Source organism: Tachysurus vachellii, chromosome 4 (assembly GCF_030014155.1).
Source record: "Tachysurus vachellii isolate PV-2020 chromosome 4, HZAU_Pvac_v1, whole genome shotgun sequence".
NCBI lineage: Eukaryota > Metazoa > Chordata > Actinopteri > Siluriformes > Bagridae > Tachysurus > Tachysurus vachellii.
Genome location: NC_083463.1, coordinates 26,801,980 through 26,818,169, shown reverse-complemented (window position 1 = coordinate 26,818,169; position 16,190 = coordinate 26,801,980). Strand labels below are relative to the sequence as shown.

At 39.9% G+C, this 16,190-nt stretch overlaps 1 protein-coding gene across 1 annotated transcript; it reads right to left on the bottom strand.

Moving 5' to 3' along the window:
• Positions 1-1,225: 1,225 nt before the first annotated feature.
• On the bottom strand, positions 1,226-14,404 carry chpfb (chondroitin polymerizing factor b). Its single transcript, XM_060868632.1, has 4 exons — positions 13,933-14,404; positions 12,446-13,013; positions 7,980-8,162; positions 1,226-5,229 (listed from the first exon to the last, which is right to left on the bottom strand). The coding sequence occupies exons 1-4, from the start codon at positions 14,220-14,222 to the stop codon at positions 3,967-3,969; spliced, it is 2,304 nt and encodes a 767-aa protein (XP_060724615.1). The 5' UTR covers positions 14,223-14,404; the 3' UTR covers positions 1,226-3,966.
• Between the last annotated feature and the right edge of the window lie 1,786 nt (positions 14,405-16,190).

Here is a 16,190-nt window from a genome sequence, read left to right as displayed (position 1 = left end):
CATTTAATATTAAAATATAATAATAACAATAGTAATAATAACAATCATCTATTAATTAAAGATATTAATAAATAATATTTAATACCTGCAATATGAAAATTGCTTTTTATCTTTTACTTTTTCCATTGAATTTTATTTGACTTTTTATATTTTTGCTTTATTTTCCTAAAATATTCAATAAATCAATTTTTTTGCACACCCAGTAAAGCAACTTTAAGCTACATTTACAGTCCTTAAGTATTTTTAGAGAGGTTTTGCATTTTTCCAGAAAGTTAGACCAGTGATCCCTCATGCCACACAAAAACAAAATCTCAGAGCGTATTCACCTCAAGGATACAACACAATTTTATTTTCTTATTTTATTCTGCTGATAGGACGACCAGAAAGGACTCTAACCCTGCTGTAGAATGAAATTTATCATTTCTTAGTGCATTTGATGAGAATTTTTATGATGAGCATCGCTCACATTTTCTTGTCTTGACTGATTCATTCATTCTTGTTCTTACAGAGCTTATAAACACACACAGTCATGTTATAGACCTTTGCTGGGAAATGCCAACCGCAGTTCTTATGAAGAGTGTCATACTGAAAATGCCAGCTTTGCCAACAGGGCTAAAGTGGGTTGGCTGAAGTGTTCAGTTAAATAATTTTGTTACTTTTCCATGTGTCATGTTTCTTAGAATAAAACAATAGCCTATAGTGCCTCTGGGAGCCAGATACTAATAACAGCTCATCCTAGATTCAAAGGAAAATCAATATTTGCTCAAATATTGCCTGTGGATATGGGATATGGATCAGCATGATTTTTTTTAATGCGTAACAAAGATGCTAGCCTCTCTTTTTGCTCATTTTTTAAAAAAGCACATAAAACATTAAATCAATAAAATAATTTTTGTTTGAAGAACAGAAACGAAGGCTGACTAATTGGATAGCTTTAGAAATTCATTTCACATACGTTTAATAAGAACACACTGCCAGTAAAGAAATGGTTTCATTTCAGAATATCAGCAGAGTGAATGGGACTTATTAGACTTTTCATCCTTACTTATAATGATATCATTTTTAATTTAAAAGTAAAAAAATAATAAGGATACCCGATTACAGAGCGAGACGCTCACTGAGACACTGGCTGCATGGAAGAAGAGTTGTTCTAGTGAAGTGATGTATTTGACTTTCATGCCATCTAGTGACTATTATTGAAACTACAAAAAAGGACACAGTTACATGATATGTAGTATTTATATTTTTATCACAAATAAAATAAAATGAACTTCTCTTCTGACTCAAACATGGGAAAACTGTTATCTGAATATAAAACAACCCTGGTGTCTTTTTCCATTGTCAAACCTTTGATTGTGTGCAATAAAACATCATGTAGCTGCTACTGAAGCTTAAGGTAAAGGAGGGGCTGATGCACAGGGCAGGGGGTTGATAGGGGGTCATCCAAAAAAGTCATCCACTCTTTTAAAGCATTGAACTAAACTGGGGGTATTTGGTATTTTGGAATTTGCTCATTAAGCTTCTGCTTTTATTAAAAGTACAATACAACTAAGTCAGGACACAAGTGGACAGCTGAGGGTTAAAACTCTTGCTCAAGGACACAACAATGGCAGCTTGGTGGTGCTGGGATTTGAACGCCAAACCTCCTGTAGCTTAAAGTCTTAACTGCTGAGCCACTGTACCCTTACCTGGATAGACATATTTGTAAAGAAACGTCGCTGAGGTACACAACTGGACCTTATAAATAAAAGAAGAAGCCGACTTTATTATTGCCAAACATATATTACAGCACAGTGACATACTTTTTATTCTTCACATATTCCAGCTTCGAAGATGCAGGAGAAGCTATGATTTAGCACAAAAGGCTTTAAGGGCCTTGCTCAAAGGCCCAGCAGGTGCAGCTTTACAATGCCTTAACCACTAGATACGTTTGTTCGTCTTTGTTCACATTATTGTCTTCTTTCACACACTTCATCGCATGTTGTTGGGAACGCTGCTCAGTTACAATACATTCCTTCTAGGTTTGCTTGTACTGAGTCCTCAAATATCAATAAACGCCAATGTCCCCATTTTTCTACAGAGTACAGTGACTGAGGTTGAGGAGAGTTATTTGATGCGATATGATATTTATGTCTCTGCTAAAAAAATCCGATCTTTGTTACATTACAGAAATAAAAACAATGATTATGTGAACAAATGTTGCATGATAGGAAGTAGGAAGTACAAAGTGGGTAGTGGGAAGTTTAAACCTGCAAATTTTGAGTGGAAAAAGACAGCTAAAAATAGTAACCTTAATTTAACCATGGTGTATTTACTTAAATGTTGGCTGTACAGTTTGTTGTTATGATAAACAGTAAAGCAACTCGTGTTCTTGTACAGTGACCTAAAGTACATACCGCTATAAAATCATTTAGTAAGTAGATGACCAGCAAATGTGAGCAAGAATATAAACGCAGGACACCTTCCCAACTTACTCTAAGTTGTGGGGTATCTTCATTGGTTTCTCCGAGTTAGAGGGTGAAAAGGCGTTCATGACCAAAAGGGAACTCTGATTAATAATCCCTACTCTATGTTCTTTCTGAGTTGTGATTCTGTGATGCCATTTCAACATGCCGGTGCTCACAGTGAAGAGTAAGAGAAAAAAAAGTGTGTAATTTAAGGATTTTTAAGCAGCCTTTTGGTTTTTTGTTTACATTTTATATCACTAAATACTAGATTAAAACTTTGATTTTTTCTTTAATCAAATTGGTCTTTCATTCCATTTCTGACACCATTACACACTTTTCACAAACAGTTTAAAAATAAATGAAGTACCAACTAAACAGCTCTTTAATTCCAGTTTCTGTAGACAGCTTACAGTGTGTTTGCTGATAAACATGGTCTAATGAGAGAAGTAAAAGGTTTGGAGTTGGAAAATTCCCATCTGCAACAACAGCCTGACAGGAATGTGCCATATTTACATGAGATTTAGCTTTATTCTGCCAGTGCAGCATTTTTAAATGTTTGTAAATCCGTGTATTGTACAAACATTTGGTCTCATATTTTGAAATTATTTGTCATTAGTCAAGTCAGCTGGTAACCCCAGAACGTTCAGTGTGCATCAGCAGGTCCACCCTTCCTTAGCAGCTAGAGCAGCTACATGCTATATATTAATATAAAGGTATTCAAATATATACTACACTACATATTATAAATAATAATTATGGTAATAATCTCATTCAACAACTTATTGGTACCACAGAGGGCAATGTCAGGCGCACGCGCACACACACACTCTAACAGGCGGCCGCCTGCACACACACACAGGCGGGCGCACACACACACACAAACAAACACAGAGGCACACACACAGGCACGCACAAAAACACACACACACACACACACTGCATTTGTGTTGCTTATATCCTCAAGTAATAGAACTTGGGCAAATGCAACACCACAGTACAGCACTCACACTTTTTCCAGATTCTTTACAAGTCATGAAATACACTGTACCATAATGAAAGGCAGAGCTGGTCATTGGCCCCGACAAACATAGCAAGCATGAAAATGAATGAGACAAAAATACATTTCAAACAAACACACAGGCATTTTTGGAGATGCTTGGAACTGGATGCTGAACTGGATGGTTTCCACCCATTCTGAGGTCTCTAGTTTCGTTGTAAACAAAAATAGCCCTAACAGTTTCCTCCGCAATACTTATTGCTTCTATCAGGGCCACCACAGAGACGTTCTTCAGTTCAGAACCTCCAGAAGATTTTCACATACTCTGAAAAAGGTTCCTTCAAATGCAGCATTTTATTCTGCCCATTGCTGGGTTTTGGAGTGGTGGCTTATTTAGAGGATGCTTACTGCAGCACCTCGTTGTTTGCATGTTCTTTTGAATGATGTGTCGAAACCTCGCAGGACAGAACATGCTAGCCGGTCGCCAGTCTCTGATTCCTGCAACGAGACTCGTAAAAGAGCTCAGGTGCTGTTGCCTTGTTCTTGTTCAAACATGATCATGGCGAGCTGGGAGCGGGAGCCGATGCTTTCACGTTTGCTCTGGAGGCAACGGTGGAAGGTGTCCTCGCTCAACCGCGCATCGCATGTGTGATTTCGGTACTCCTGACGAAGCGCAGGCTCAACGGCACGGAACACATGCAGGCCTGAATAGCGCACAAACACGTCATAGGTATCCAGGCTCTCCAGCAGCTCCTCATCCTCATGTGTGTCTGCTTCCATGTGTGCCCGGGCCGACATGTAGTCACCATTGTAGAAGCACGCCTCTTCAAAAGAAAAGCGATCAAAGTGGCCTGCTTCACGTACCAAATCTGAAGCCGTGGGCAGGGCCTGATCAGGATACGCCACTGTTGGGTTGAAGTCTTGAAAATGGATGGGGAAGAAAACCTGCCAGCCGCTTATAGCGTTCATACGGCAACGATTCAAGAATTCAGAGTTCAGGGCCGTATCAGCAGTAGCTAGCAAAAGCAAAGTGTCTGCCGGATGCTTTCTCGATACCACATCCAGCACACGCAGAAGACCCGGGCTCTCTGTCTTTACACTGATCCATGGCACTTTGACGTTAGGAAAGCGCCGTTCCATTGTAGCCACTTTAGCCTTGACCTCTGCAAAAACATCATCAGTGCCCACTTTCTGTGCCTCTGCAGGCTCGTAGAGGAAGAGGAAGCTGAGTATTGCATTCTCAGCTGGCTCAAACAGACTTGAAGCGCAGCGATCCAGAAACTGGACCGCTGTGCTGCGGTCTGCACTAGTTAGTGGAAGTAAAATATGAACTCGTGTGGCCTCGGTCACATACGGCATAGGAATGATCTCAACCCGGCTTAGCGGGCGGAGCAAATGGACGCGCCGTGACAGCAGTTGCCCCGAGCCCGAATCGGTCTCAGCCCAGAGCTGAAGGTCAAGTGTGTATTCCATGCCGCGGGTTGGATCAAAGCGACGGTATCCATTGACTAACTGTGGGGCGCTCAGTTGCAGCACAGGGGAGTATTTCTTATTCAGCTCAGCCACAGCAACCTTAATCACGTCATCCACGTCTGTGCGATCAGCACCAGTTAGCTGGCACTTGGGCGAGCCATCAGCACAGGAGAACAGCTGCTCTTCAGTGAAATAATCCCAGCGTAGCACCTCAAACCGACTTTTGGGCTCGAAGGGAGGCGGGACCCCTACAGGCCATGCTGTGCTCCGGTTGCCATCCACAGCCAAGTGGCTGATGTTCTTTATCTCTGCCTGCAGCAAATACAAAATAATGCACTATGATCAACATGAGAGTAACAAAAACATTAATGATGTTTGTGTAGAGTCAGTCAGTCATGTATATTTCTTTTGGAGTGTGTCACATAATCGTGTTGAAACAAGGTCATTGAGAAATGTAGGACTGCCAGTAAAAATATTGTGTTTCAACAGCTGCATAGTGTTTTCTTTGTCTTTTCTGTCAATTGAAACTGCAGCACCCTGTACCAGTACTCTCCACGGTATTTAATCTACCCATTTGGTACATGTAGCTTCCTGGGAAAACTCAGAAGAACATCTCATATAGTAGAACATCTAATATAGTAGATTCCTGCAGAATCCTTTACAAGAATGAAAAGTAAATAAAAACATTTCCAAGTCCATTTGGTGAAAAATATTTCTGCTTTCCTAAAGTTAAAAATTAAACAAAAATGAATGGAACACTTCATCACATTATAAAATGACTGGGAAACATGAAGGCCAGTCATCAACATCTTTGCCTCGTCATCCAGAAACTGACTACACACTGGCCACATGAGACCAAGCATTGTCATGCACCAGGAGGAACCCAGGACCCAATGCATCAGAGGCTTTGAGGATTTCATCCTGGTACCTAACAGCAGGAAGGGTACTGATGGGTACTGCCAAACAGGTCATGCTGGATGATGTTGCAGGCAGCATAATGTCCCCATGACATATTCAGACTCTTTTACTTCTGTCACATGTGCTGTGTGAACCTTCTGTCATCCGGGACAAGAACAGGAAGCCAGGGTGGCCCTGGCATTTCTGGTGTTCAACTGGCAAATGCCAATCAGTTTGCACAGTGTTGGGCTGTGAGCACAGGTCCCACAAGAGGAGGTCAGGTTCTCATGCCACCCTCATGGCATCAGTTTCTGACAGCTTGATCTAAAAAAAAAAAAAAAAAATCCCAGAAGCGTGCTGGAGGTCAATTTGTAGGGGTCTGGCAGTGCTCCTCCTGTTCTTCCTTACAGAGAGAAGGACATACTGGTCCTGCTGCTGGGTTGTTGCCCTTTTACGGCACCGTCCAGCTCTCCCTGTTTAATGGCCCATCTCCTGGTATCTCTTCCATGCTCTTTAAACTGGGCTGGGAAACACACCAAACCACCTTGCGATGGAACATATGGATGTACCAACCTGGAGGAGCTGGTCTACCTGTGCAACCTGATTGGGTTGTAGGTACTGCCTCATGTTACAAGTACAGTAGTGATAAGAACCCTAACAAAGCGTGAGACAAATCCGTAAGGAAAGATAAAGAGAGCTATTGTCTGTGGCCATCACCTGCAAAACAATTCCCTTTTTGGGGGTTGTCTTGCTGTTGCTATTCCAATGCTGTTGTCACTTTCATTTTCACCAATAACTGGACAGACAGATTTCCCTTCAGTTTAATTCACATGGTATAATATTGTGATGATTAACTGTTGCCTTATTTTTTTGAGCAGTGTAGAAATCCCACCAGGATCTATTCAGAAATGATATTAGCTTTCATTTCATAAGATTTACATCTACACATGTTAAACACAATGGCACATTTGGTGGCCTCCATCTTTGGATGTAAAAAAATACTAAAAAAACAGATAATTTTAACCTAAAATACACTTGCATATCCCTTCTCCCTTCTGTCTCCTCTTTAGGAGGTAAAATGCTGCTCATTTGGGTTGAGATCTGGTGATTGATCTGGCCAGTCTAAAACTTTTCACTTTTCCCCCCAAATGAAGTGCCATGTTGTATTGGCAGAGTGTTTTGGGTCATTGTAAATCTTAAGAAATGGGATGTGGTAGCCTAGTGATTAAGGTGTTGGGCTACCAATTGGAAAGTTGTGAGTTCGATTCCTATGTCCGCCAAGCTGCCACTGCTGGGCCCCTGAGTAAGGCCCTTAGCCCTCAATTGCTCAGCTGTATAAAAAAATGAGATAAAATGTAAGTCGCCCTGGATATGGGCGTCTGCCAAATGCTGTAAATGTAAATGTATATATGATTGGATGCATCTCTTCTGAAAATGCTTCTGGAGAATATTGAATTCATTCTGCTCCTCCCATCATTAGTGATCCTGCTCCAGAAAGCATCCATGCATGAACAATGAGCTTTTTGGATCATAAACAGACCTTTTCTTCCTCCACGCTTTGTATTTCTTTGCAAATTCCCATCTGGCCTTTTGACTCTTACTGCTGATGAGGGGATTGCACCTTCTTGTATGGCCTCTATATTTCTGTTCTCAAAGTTTAGATCGTGATACCTTCACCCCTGCCCTGTGGAGGTTCGTGGTGATGTCACTCACAGTTGTTTTTGGGATTTTCCTTCACGGTTCTCACAGTGTTTATCATTAACTGCTGTTTTCCTTGGCCAACTTGTTTGAGGCCTGGTTGTTAGTACATCAGTGGTTTCTTTCTTTTTCAGGACATTCCAAATTCCTATACTGGCATTGCACATTGTTTGTGCTATGGCTCTGATACATTCTCCACTCTTTTCTCAGCTTCGATATGGTTTGTTTTTCTCCCATAGACAGGTCTCTGGTGTTTAAATATGGTTCATAATGACATGAAAAAAAGATCCAGAGCTATATATGGTCTGAATCTTAAATATAGGAGCAAATAAACTATTGACAGCAATTCAATCACATAGCAACTATAATCCAAAGGGAACAAGAAGAAAACGAATGATCTGGTAAAGGATCCAGTCATTACTGAGAGAAAGATTAAAAGAAAAAAAAAAAAAGCTGTAGACTTTCACCTGAAGTTTCTTGATCTCTTCATAGGTTTTCTGTAGCTCTCTTTCTGTGAAGTATCTGTGCAGGTGATACATCTGCTCTGGGCTGCTCACTGGGTGAACCGAAAGAGCATCCTGGAATTCCGGGCTTTCATCTCCACTCAGGTCCATGTTGTTTTTCATCTCAAAGTAATTATAATGAAGACCCTGTGAGACAGAAAAATAAAAAAATGTCCAGATATGGCATGCAGTCCAATACCAAATAGCTCTTATGCATTAAGCTGCATCTTTCATATACTCCAAATTACAGTTCATCATAACTAAATAGAACAAGGCCCTGCCAAGCGTCCGCACAACCCCTGCTGACAGTAGTAATGCCGTTTTAAAGAGCTCATCCTAATTACCCTAATTAACTTAACGACTCTCAGCAAGTCACCATGCAGAGAGAAGGAAGTCCTTTCACTTCTGGCTTGCTCGCATCAAAGACTAGGCATTCGTTTTTGCTAATCCTTCTGCCACTGTGCGAACAAATGCCAGGATCCAAACGTTATTTGCAACGGAAAACAAAAACTATAATAGCTGACTTTGTTTGTGTTGTATGTCTGTCTAGGGATAAATGAAGTTGGAGTGTCTGGAACCTCAAGTAGTTTTGCTTTCTGAGAAGTGGTGATTTTGTATTGGCTCGAGTTTTGCTGCATTGACAGTCATCTCCCTGACAAGTCAGAATGAGTTACAATGTTAAACCACCATGGATAATTCAAACCTCTTGCAAAGCCTGAATGACACTTGCTTTTAAAAATACATATATGGCTATGGGATGTATGAGAGTATCACTTATACACATCCACAGAATTTAACTCAATGTGTGTCTGTGCAGTGCAGGAACAAGCAAAAGTAAAGTTTCTGAAGAAGATATGGCTCTAATTTGTACTCACATTCAGTTTCATGCTTCAAAACTCAATGGACACAAAGAATAATTGGAAACTATCCCAAGACTATAAGGGAAACATGTCAAATATTCTGCAATGGATAGTTAATGATCGATCTGAATCCAACTGAACATGCATCACTTGCTAAAGGTAAAACTATAAGAAGAGAAAAAAGAATCATGGGAATCGTACGATAGTTTCAGTGCAACTCAACTCATACCACCTCCAATATGTATTTTTTTGTCTGGTACCACGGGGCACTTCCTTGTCCACATGACCGCTTTCACATCACTAATTTTTCATGCAACTGTGCTCAGACTAAACTGCCAGTACGAAAGCTGGCTCAGTCATTGTCTGGTACCATGGGGCACTTCCTTGTCCACATGACCGCTTTCACATTACTAATTTTTCATGCAACTGTGCTCAGACTAAACTGCCAGTACGAAAGCCAGCTCAGTCATTAATTGCAAAGGATTCACAAACAAGTATTAATAATGCCAATTACATTTCTGATATAGCTTTTCCTGTAAATACCTTCACATTAATACAAAGTCTGCAGTGTTTATTTACTTTCAACTCCAATATACAGCACTGTTGCGATAGTCAGCAACAAGAACAATAACCTTGTCAATGTCCAATTTTTTATAGACCCGACTACGTATATAAACCTTTCTGATCGGTAATTGTCTAACTGTCCTGTTGTTTAAAAGGTGTTCTAGATGATTTTTAAGACATAATGCAGTCATTATTTTCATAAAAACAAGGCATTTTTTTTAAAATATCTGATCGGATGAAACTTGCTATGGCTGCCCCAGTCTCTTTAAAACAAAAACAAATGACGTTTGTTGTGCAATGTATTTGATAGATCTGGAGCATTTTGGCAAGGAAGAGGGAAATAAATAAAAAAATTTGAAGGCTCGTAAATCAAAAGACAGTGTTGTATTACAAGCAACAGGTGCTTTAATATAGTATTAGTTAAGGCATGTGCACTCTTGCGCAAACAGGTTACTTATTTGTTTTTCCACCTGAATTTCATCAGACATAAAAAAAGATAAACTGAGGTGCCATGTGTGTCCCTATACATCTTTATTCGTAAACGTAAAAAAGTAAAAGGTAAAAGTCATCTAAAGACATTCAATTCAATTTATTTGTATAGCGTTTTTAACTGACCAAAACACAAAGCTGACCAACACAATGGCAATTCATAGTCTCCAAGTGGTGTGATAGGCTACACAGTAATCTCATGGGAGTCACAGGTTGTCCCAATTCACCATGCATTAGGTTTGTGCAATATATAATGTTCCCTGTTCCTGATTCACCATGACCAAGAAAAGCAGGATGAGCAATTAAATTCTCCAGAAAAATGTAAGTGGTCAAAAAAGGTCCAAAGGTCATAGTAGAGTGGGATGGAGGTGTGGGTGGAGTAATACTTCCAGCAGTCAGGAACTGCTTGTAGGCTGTAAAACTTCTAAAACCTAAATGGCAGATTTTTTTTGCTGTTCTCCAGTAAACCAAGAAATCATTTTCAGTATAATCATTTTAACTGGTGTCTAAATTTCAATCAAACATATCATATCACTGATCTTAAAATAACCTCCATTTACCTTGACAGAAAATAAGTACACCCTAGGAGGCCAGACTAATGTATGTGACATGGGGAGAATCCTGATACCTTCCTGACAGTGTCAGTTAAAGGTTCAAAACATGCAAATTGTTCCAAAATTCATTTGGAGATTGTCTTTTATTTTATTATGGAGAAATAGTACACTTTTGTGTTATTTTAGTTATAACGCATATTAGCATGCACCAATGTTAAATTGCAGCACTAAACGTTGGCAGGACTTGTAACATAATAAGAAACTTGTTAAAATGTGTTGTTGCCTGTCATGGAATAATGGGCTAAATGCCCCCCCATCAGTGGAATCACTCGTAAACCCAATGTGGTGCAGTTTACGCTATTTGGCAATCGAAAAATCAGATAAAACAGCATGCAGCATATTTCTCAACGCATCTTGGGACATGTTCTGCGAGACTGTGCTGAGTTTCACAAATTTGACTATGACTGATTCCTTGCAAGTGCATCTGCATCAGAAATAGGGACTTTGGCCCTGAAATACGGTTAGCGTTCAAAATTCTAAGCCAACATTGCACTTCGCTGTACTGCATCTCAATCCTAAACAAGACACCTTCTCATCGGAGGCAAAGACTCCTGGGAATTGTGGTTTCCTGCTGACACACGAGAGTCGAGGTTGAAAAATGAGGGCACTTGTGGCCAGCATAAACCTGGACCTCTCAGAGGAATTAGGCAACATGAACAGTTTGCTTTATCTACACTGGTCTGCATTTGGAGCTGCCCAGGATGATCCATGCCAGGTTAGAATCTGTCAAACTCTCCTGCATATAAATCTCTACGCTAATGCAGATGCTATTTTATACACAACTTTACTGCGCCTCACGAGGAGAATCATCAGTTGCAAGTCCAGCTTCTATTGAAGAGGCCGTATATGAAGTATACTCTCTTGTTTGAAAAGTCATGAAGCAACTTCGAAAGCCACAAAATTAGAAAATAAGTGAGGACGAGAATATAGCTGCATGAAAGGGTAGAAAAAAGGGAGCCAATAAAATTATGAGTCATAATTGTATGTTGGTCTGCAGAAAAAAACCTTCACATGGTCAAAACGTGACATTTTCTAATATAAATCACTCCTTATTCCTCAACTGAAATAAGTAACTTTATAAAGTTATTCTTAACTGAAATATAATAATCAAATACACATATTTCAAACAACAGTCCAAAGGCACAGAAATACACACACCAAAAAAATAAATAAATAAATAATAATAAAAAAAAAATCACACTACTACTACTTCTTCTACATTTGTAACCTAATCCAGTCATGAAGACACCAATACTACCAAACTGGAAAAAAAATCAAAGTTTAAAATGGAAAAGAAGTTCCCTTTCATTATCAGCATCATCTACACGTCTCGTCATCTGAGGTAAAAATCCTGAGACTGATTTATGTTCCTGCTAACATCAGTGTAGAAATAAGCGCTGAGTAATTTAGTTCTGTTCTATAGTCAAAATGTCTTCTTTTATCAGATCATTTAGACATTTTTTACACCGTTTCCACTGTCATCTGTACAGAGTATTCTTTTCTGTGCATGATTAATAATCTGACAACACAGGAGCATTGTTTCTGAACTGAACCGAATAGGCTTGTGTCTATTTCTCTACAGTGCATAGGCTACCTATCCCAAGAGCTTGAACAAATTGTGAGAAGTTGTGCACAATTAACTATCAAGATCGTAGACATAGTTATACAGACTGAGTGCATTTACAGTTTCTGGATCCTTACCAAAAAGGATGTGAGCAGGCAGAGAGCCAGGGCAAGGTTTGAAATTGAGTAATCTAAATAAAATCATTTGCATGTCATTGTGGTAAACGTATATTTATGTATCCTTAAAGTAGGAGTCTCAAATAAAAACTACATTTCTGTCATTTTCATGGTTTTCGCAGACCACCAATTAATTATCTTTTTTACAATAGATCTGTCTTACCTCATGCTCCTTCACACAACCAATGCCAGCATAATCAACAATGCAGCGCCCCAGCCACTCGTCAGGCCGGACACTGACGATGTCAGCCCGGCAATGCTCTAAGAAGGGCTTAAGCTTCAGCAATAAGGCCCTGGACAGGAGGAAACCTGAGCCTCCATGACAGTACCTTCCCTGGGCTTCACCTCCAATGAACTCCCCTGGGTGGCCCATGTACAACTGGAGGTCCATGCTCAAGTGGCCCACCAGCATCTTTAGTCTGTCCGGCTGGATGTAAGTGTCATCTTGAAGTATGTAGAACCAGTCATACTCCGCTACATGGTGCTCCAGGAGATACTGCACTGTCTGTACCATGTTGGGCACAGGATGCTCATGACCGTGGGCCACCACAAACATCCCATGGGGGACTTTGCGGTTGTGAGAGCTGGTGAAAAAGATAAGGCGGCCATCCAGATGGTGATTAAGGGTCCTGTTCACTGCCACAGCTAATGTGTTCAAGTTGGTTTTAGAGGTCATGACTGCTACGAAGAGACGCTCATGAATGCCCAGCTCTGTGCTGACATACTTAGCTCTAAAGGGAAAAAGAAAGAGTTACATACAATAAAATATACATTAAACCATCTTGTTTCTACGTGTTATCTAAATCCGTTTCCTCACACTAAGCCGAAAAAATGTCTAAAAATTTAGGACAAATTGATCTTAAACGGTTTCTCGGATGGATTAAGTTTCTTTCTCAGATCTTCTCTGGGTGCATTTAGAGCTCTTTATTCACAAATAATTAAAATGATAAATATTAGCACCCTAATCATAGCATCATAGGATGTCTGTAGAAATAATAGGGCATATCCTCTGTCTGAAATGTGACCAGCAGGAAGTGAACCAAAAACTTAGTTTACAACAGGATGCTGAGCTCCTTTTAATAACAGGAGCTGGGACAGACATCAAAAGCGTTAGATCAAATGTCTTTAATCACAGCAGTGTGGAAACCCTAGGGATTGTTGATGCTTGTACAAAACAATATGCCATGTCAAGCGCCTCTAAAGACCTCATGAACTGTGTGGAACAAGACAAGCACAGATGTGGCCTTTAGACTGTGGCACACGGGCGTGGACGCTCCAAAAGAGTCATTTGCATTTAGACTCAGCTTAGTGATTCTTCAGAACTATTGAAATTCCCATTAGTTTTAATCCAAAAATATTACGTATATAAAAAGGTGTTGTGTCCTTTAGCAGAGAGCTAAAGCAAAAAATAAAATAAAATAAAAAAAACAAAAATCAAGTCTACTGCTTATTCATAAAGGGCCAAATATATTTATATTTCTATCTATAACTAATACTCCAGTGCAATCACAGTGTAATTGTATTAAACAGTGAATAATAGCGTCGAGGAGAGTCGATTCGCCTGGGTGGTGTTTAAAGAGTCGTTCGTGAAGAATCGATTGACTCGCGAATCGTCCATGAAACAACTCCAGAAACAAGGCTTAAGCTTACCTGAAAACTTTCTTCGGTGGACCTTGTTGGTTGGGCTTGTTGTATGGCACAATCTTTGGCTGAAAGTCATCCTCCTCGGCGTTGCCCGTTGCTATCGAGCTCGGCTTGCGCGCGCCCTTCGCCCCTCCTGGCGGAGCCACCGGCGCCTCCTCAGTCACACCGACGGCCCCGTAACCGCAGCTCTCATCCACCCATGTGACGCTGAGCAGGCTGAGAGTGAAGCCCAGAGAGATGCCTACCACCACCGGGCCGATCGGCCTCGCCAGAGAGATAAGCGTCGCAATCCGCATTGCTGATGAACCGCCGCCTGGCCTGTCTTTCTATAGCACGATACTGACACGGACAGCGAGCTGCTCTCGGAGGAGAGAAAGCGGCTCGATACAAAGCCTCTTTTCTGAACGCTCCGAGGACGAGACGACGTCTCCGGTTGTTTAGTGACGTGTCACCGACCGGAGCTCCGCCTTTTAGCTGACGTCACCCGACACACGCTGCCGGCTGCCGGAGGCGCGGACTGTTTTGGAGCAGCACCATCTGCACCAGGCTGATGTTAACCAGTGTTTAACGCGATTAGTGATTTTAGAGAAGCAATTTGTCAGAAAAAAATGCCTGGAAAGCACCTGGAAACGTGTACGTGCTCTAACCCGGACTGTTTTTTTTTAGTTTGGTTGTCTGTATTTTAAATTCAGTTCAGTTTATATGTATAGTTCTTTTAACAAAGGTCATTTACAGAAATATATAAATTAGACTATATCAAAAAGCAACCTAGAGAGGAACCAGACTCAAAAGGAAATGAGTCTGGTTCCATATCCTTATCTGAGTGACAAAGAATAGTGAGATTATAAATTATTTCCCTTCTATAGTCCAATTGTGTAACTTGTGTGAATATGAACATCAGAGTCATTTCTGAATTCACTGTAGTTTTAACATGAAATCTATTTTTGCTGAATTTAAAAACTGTTCAGTGATGGAAACTTGAGTGCAAAACTGTTCGTAGTAATTGCAGTTTTAAGTCGTCTTTATAGTTTCTAAGTAGCACCATCCACAGTCATGTCATGTACCTTCAGACTGTCCATCTGGGACTTTTTTAATGACTAAAGATAAGATGAGATAAGATGAAGTGAGATAAGATGAAATGAGATAAGATAAGAAAATATGAGATAAGATCATATGAGATAAGATAATATGGGATAAGATGAGATAAGATAAGAAAATATAAGATAAGATGAGAAAAGAAAATATGAGATAAGGTGAGATGATGAGAAAAGATAAGATACGATTAGATGAGATGAAATAAGATAGTACTTTATTAATCTGGAAGGAAATTATTTAGCCAAATTGCTGCAGATAACAAGAGAAATATATATATTGAAATATAGATGAAATATTCTATATATAAAAATCTATACAAAGGTCACACAACACCGTAAGGGTTTTGGAAATGTATCACACAGGAATTTTGTTTTGTTGTTGCCAAGAAAGGTTAGACAATGTGGAAATTCAAAAGCCAATATATCTGAATTTGTATGCAGATATTTCATTTTAAAGTGATGTTTCAGTGAAAATTGTTGTTGTACTTCTGTGGATGATGAGCTTATATTTAGAACCCTACAAAAATATTTGAGTATGCTATAAATATAGAAAAAATCTTTCTCACAAAGTCACCTTTTTATGAGAAATTAAACTTTCCTCTTCGACACTTTCCTCTTCGTTGGCTGGAGCTGTGGCAGAGTTCTGTGTTAGAAGTGATTCAGATGATTTGTGTAAAAAAAGGACAACTAAAATCAGCAGTTTTACAGCAGCCTAGTTGCTCCACCAGTGTTGAAGGCGTGTAAGGTAGGGCTGAGTTAGACATTTCTATTCTCAGCAAAATCCCTATGGCTGAATTGACACCCAGTGTGTTTATATAAGTCCAGCTGGCCCCAAATGAACAGTGTAAAAGGATTGGCATTTTGCCCTGTAGGAGTTTATTTAAGCTGGTCCTTCTTCATAACATACAAGTTTTATTTACTATAGTGCTCTAGCAGAAGTGCTCACTGGATATTTCAAATGAAATTAGACAATATACACTGGGAAGAAAGTGTAAATGTCTAAATATCTAAATACACAATGTGTCCAAATGTCTGTGGTCACCTGACAATAAAAATTTGCCCACAGAGTTGGGGGTCACAAATTTGGAACCACATGATTGTCAAGAAGGTTTTTCTCCGCTGTTTTATGTGTTAATGTGTTAAGTGTTATATGTATTATGACTTTATCTT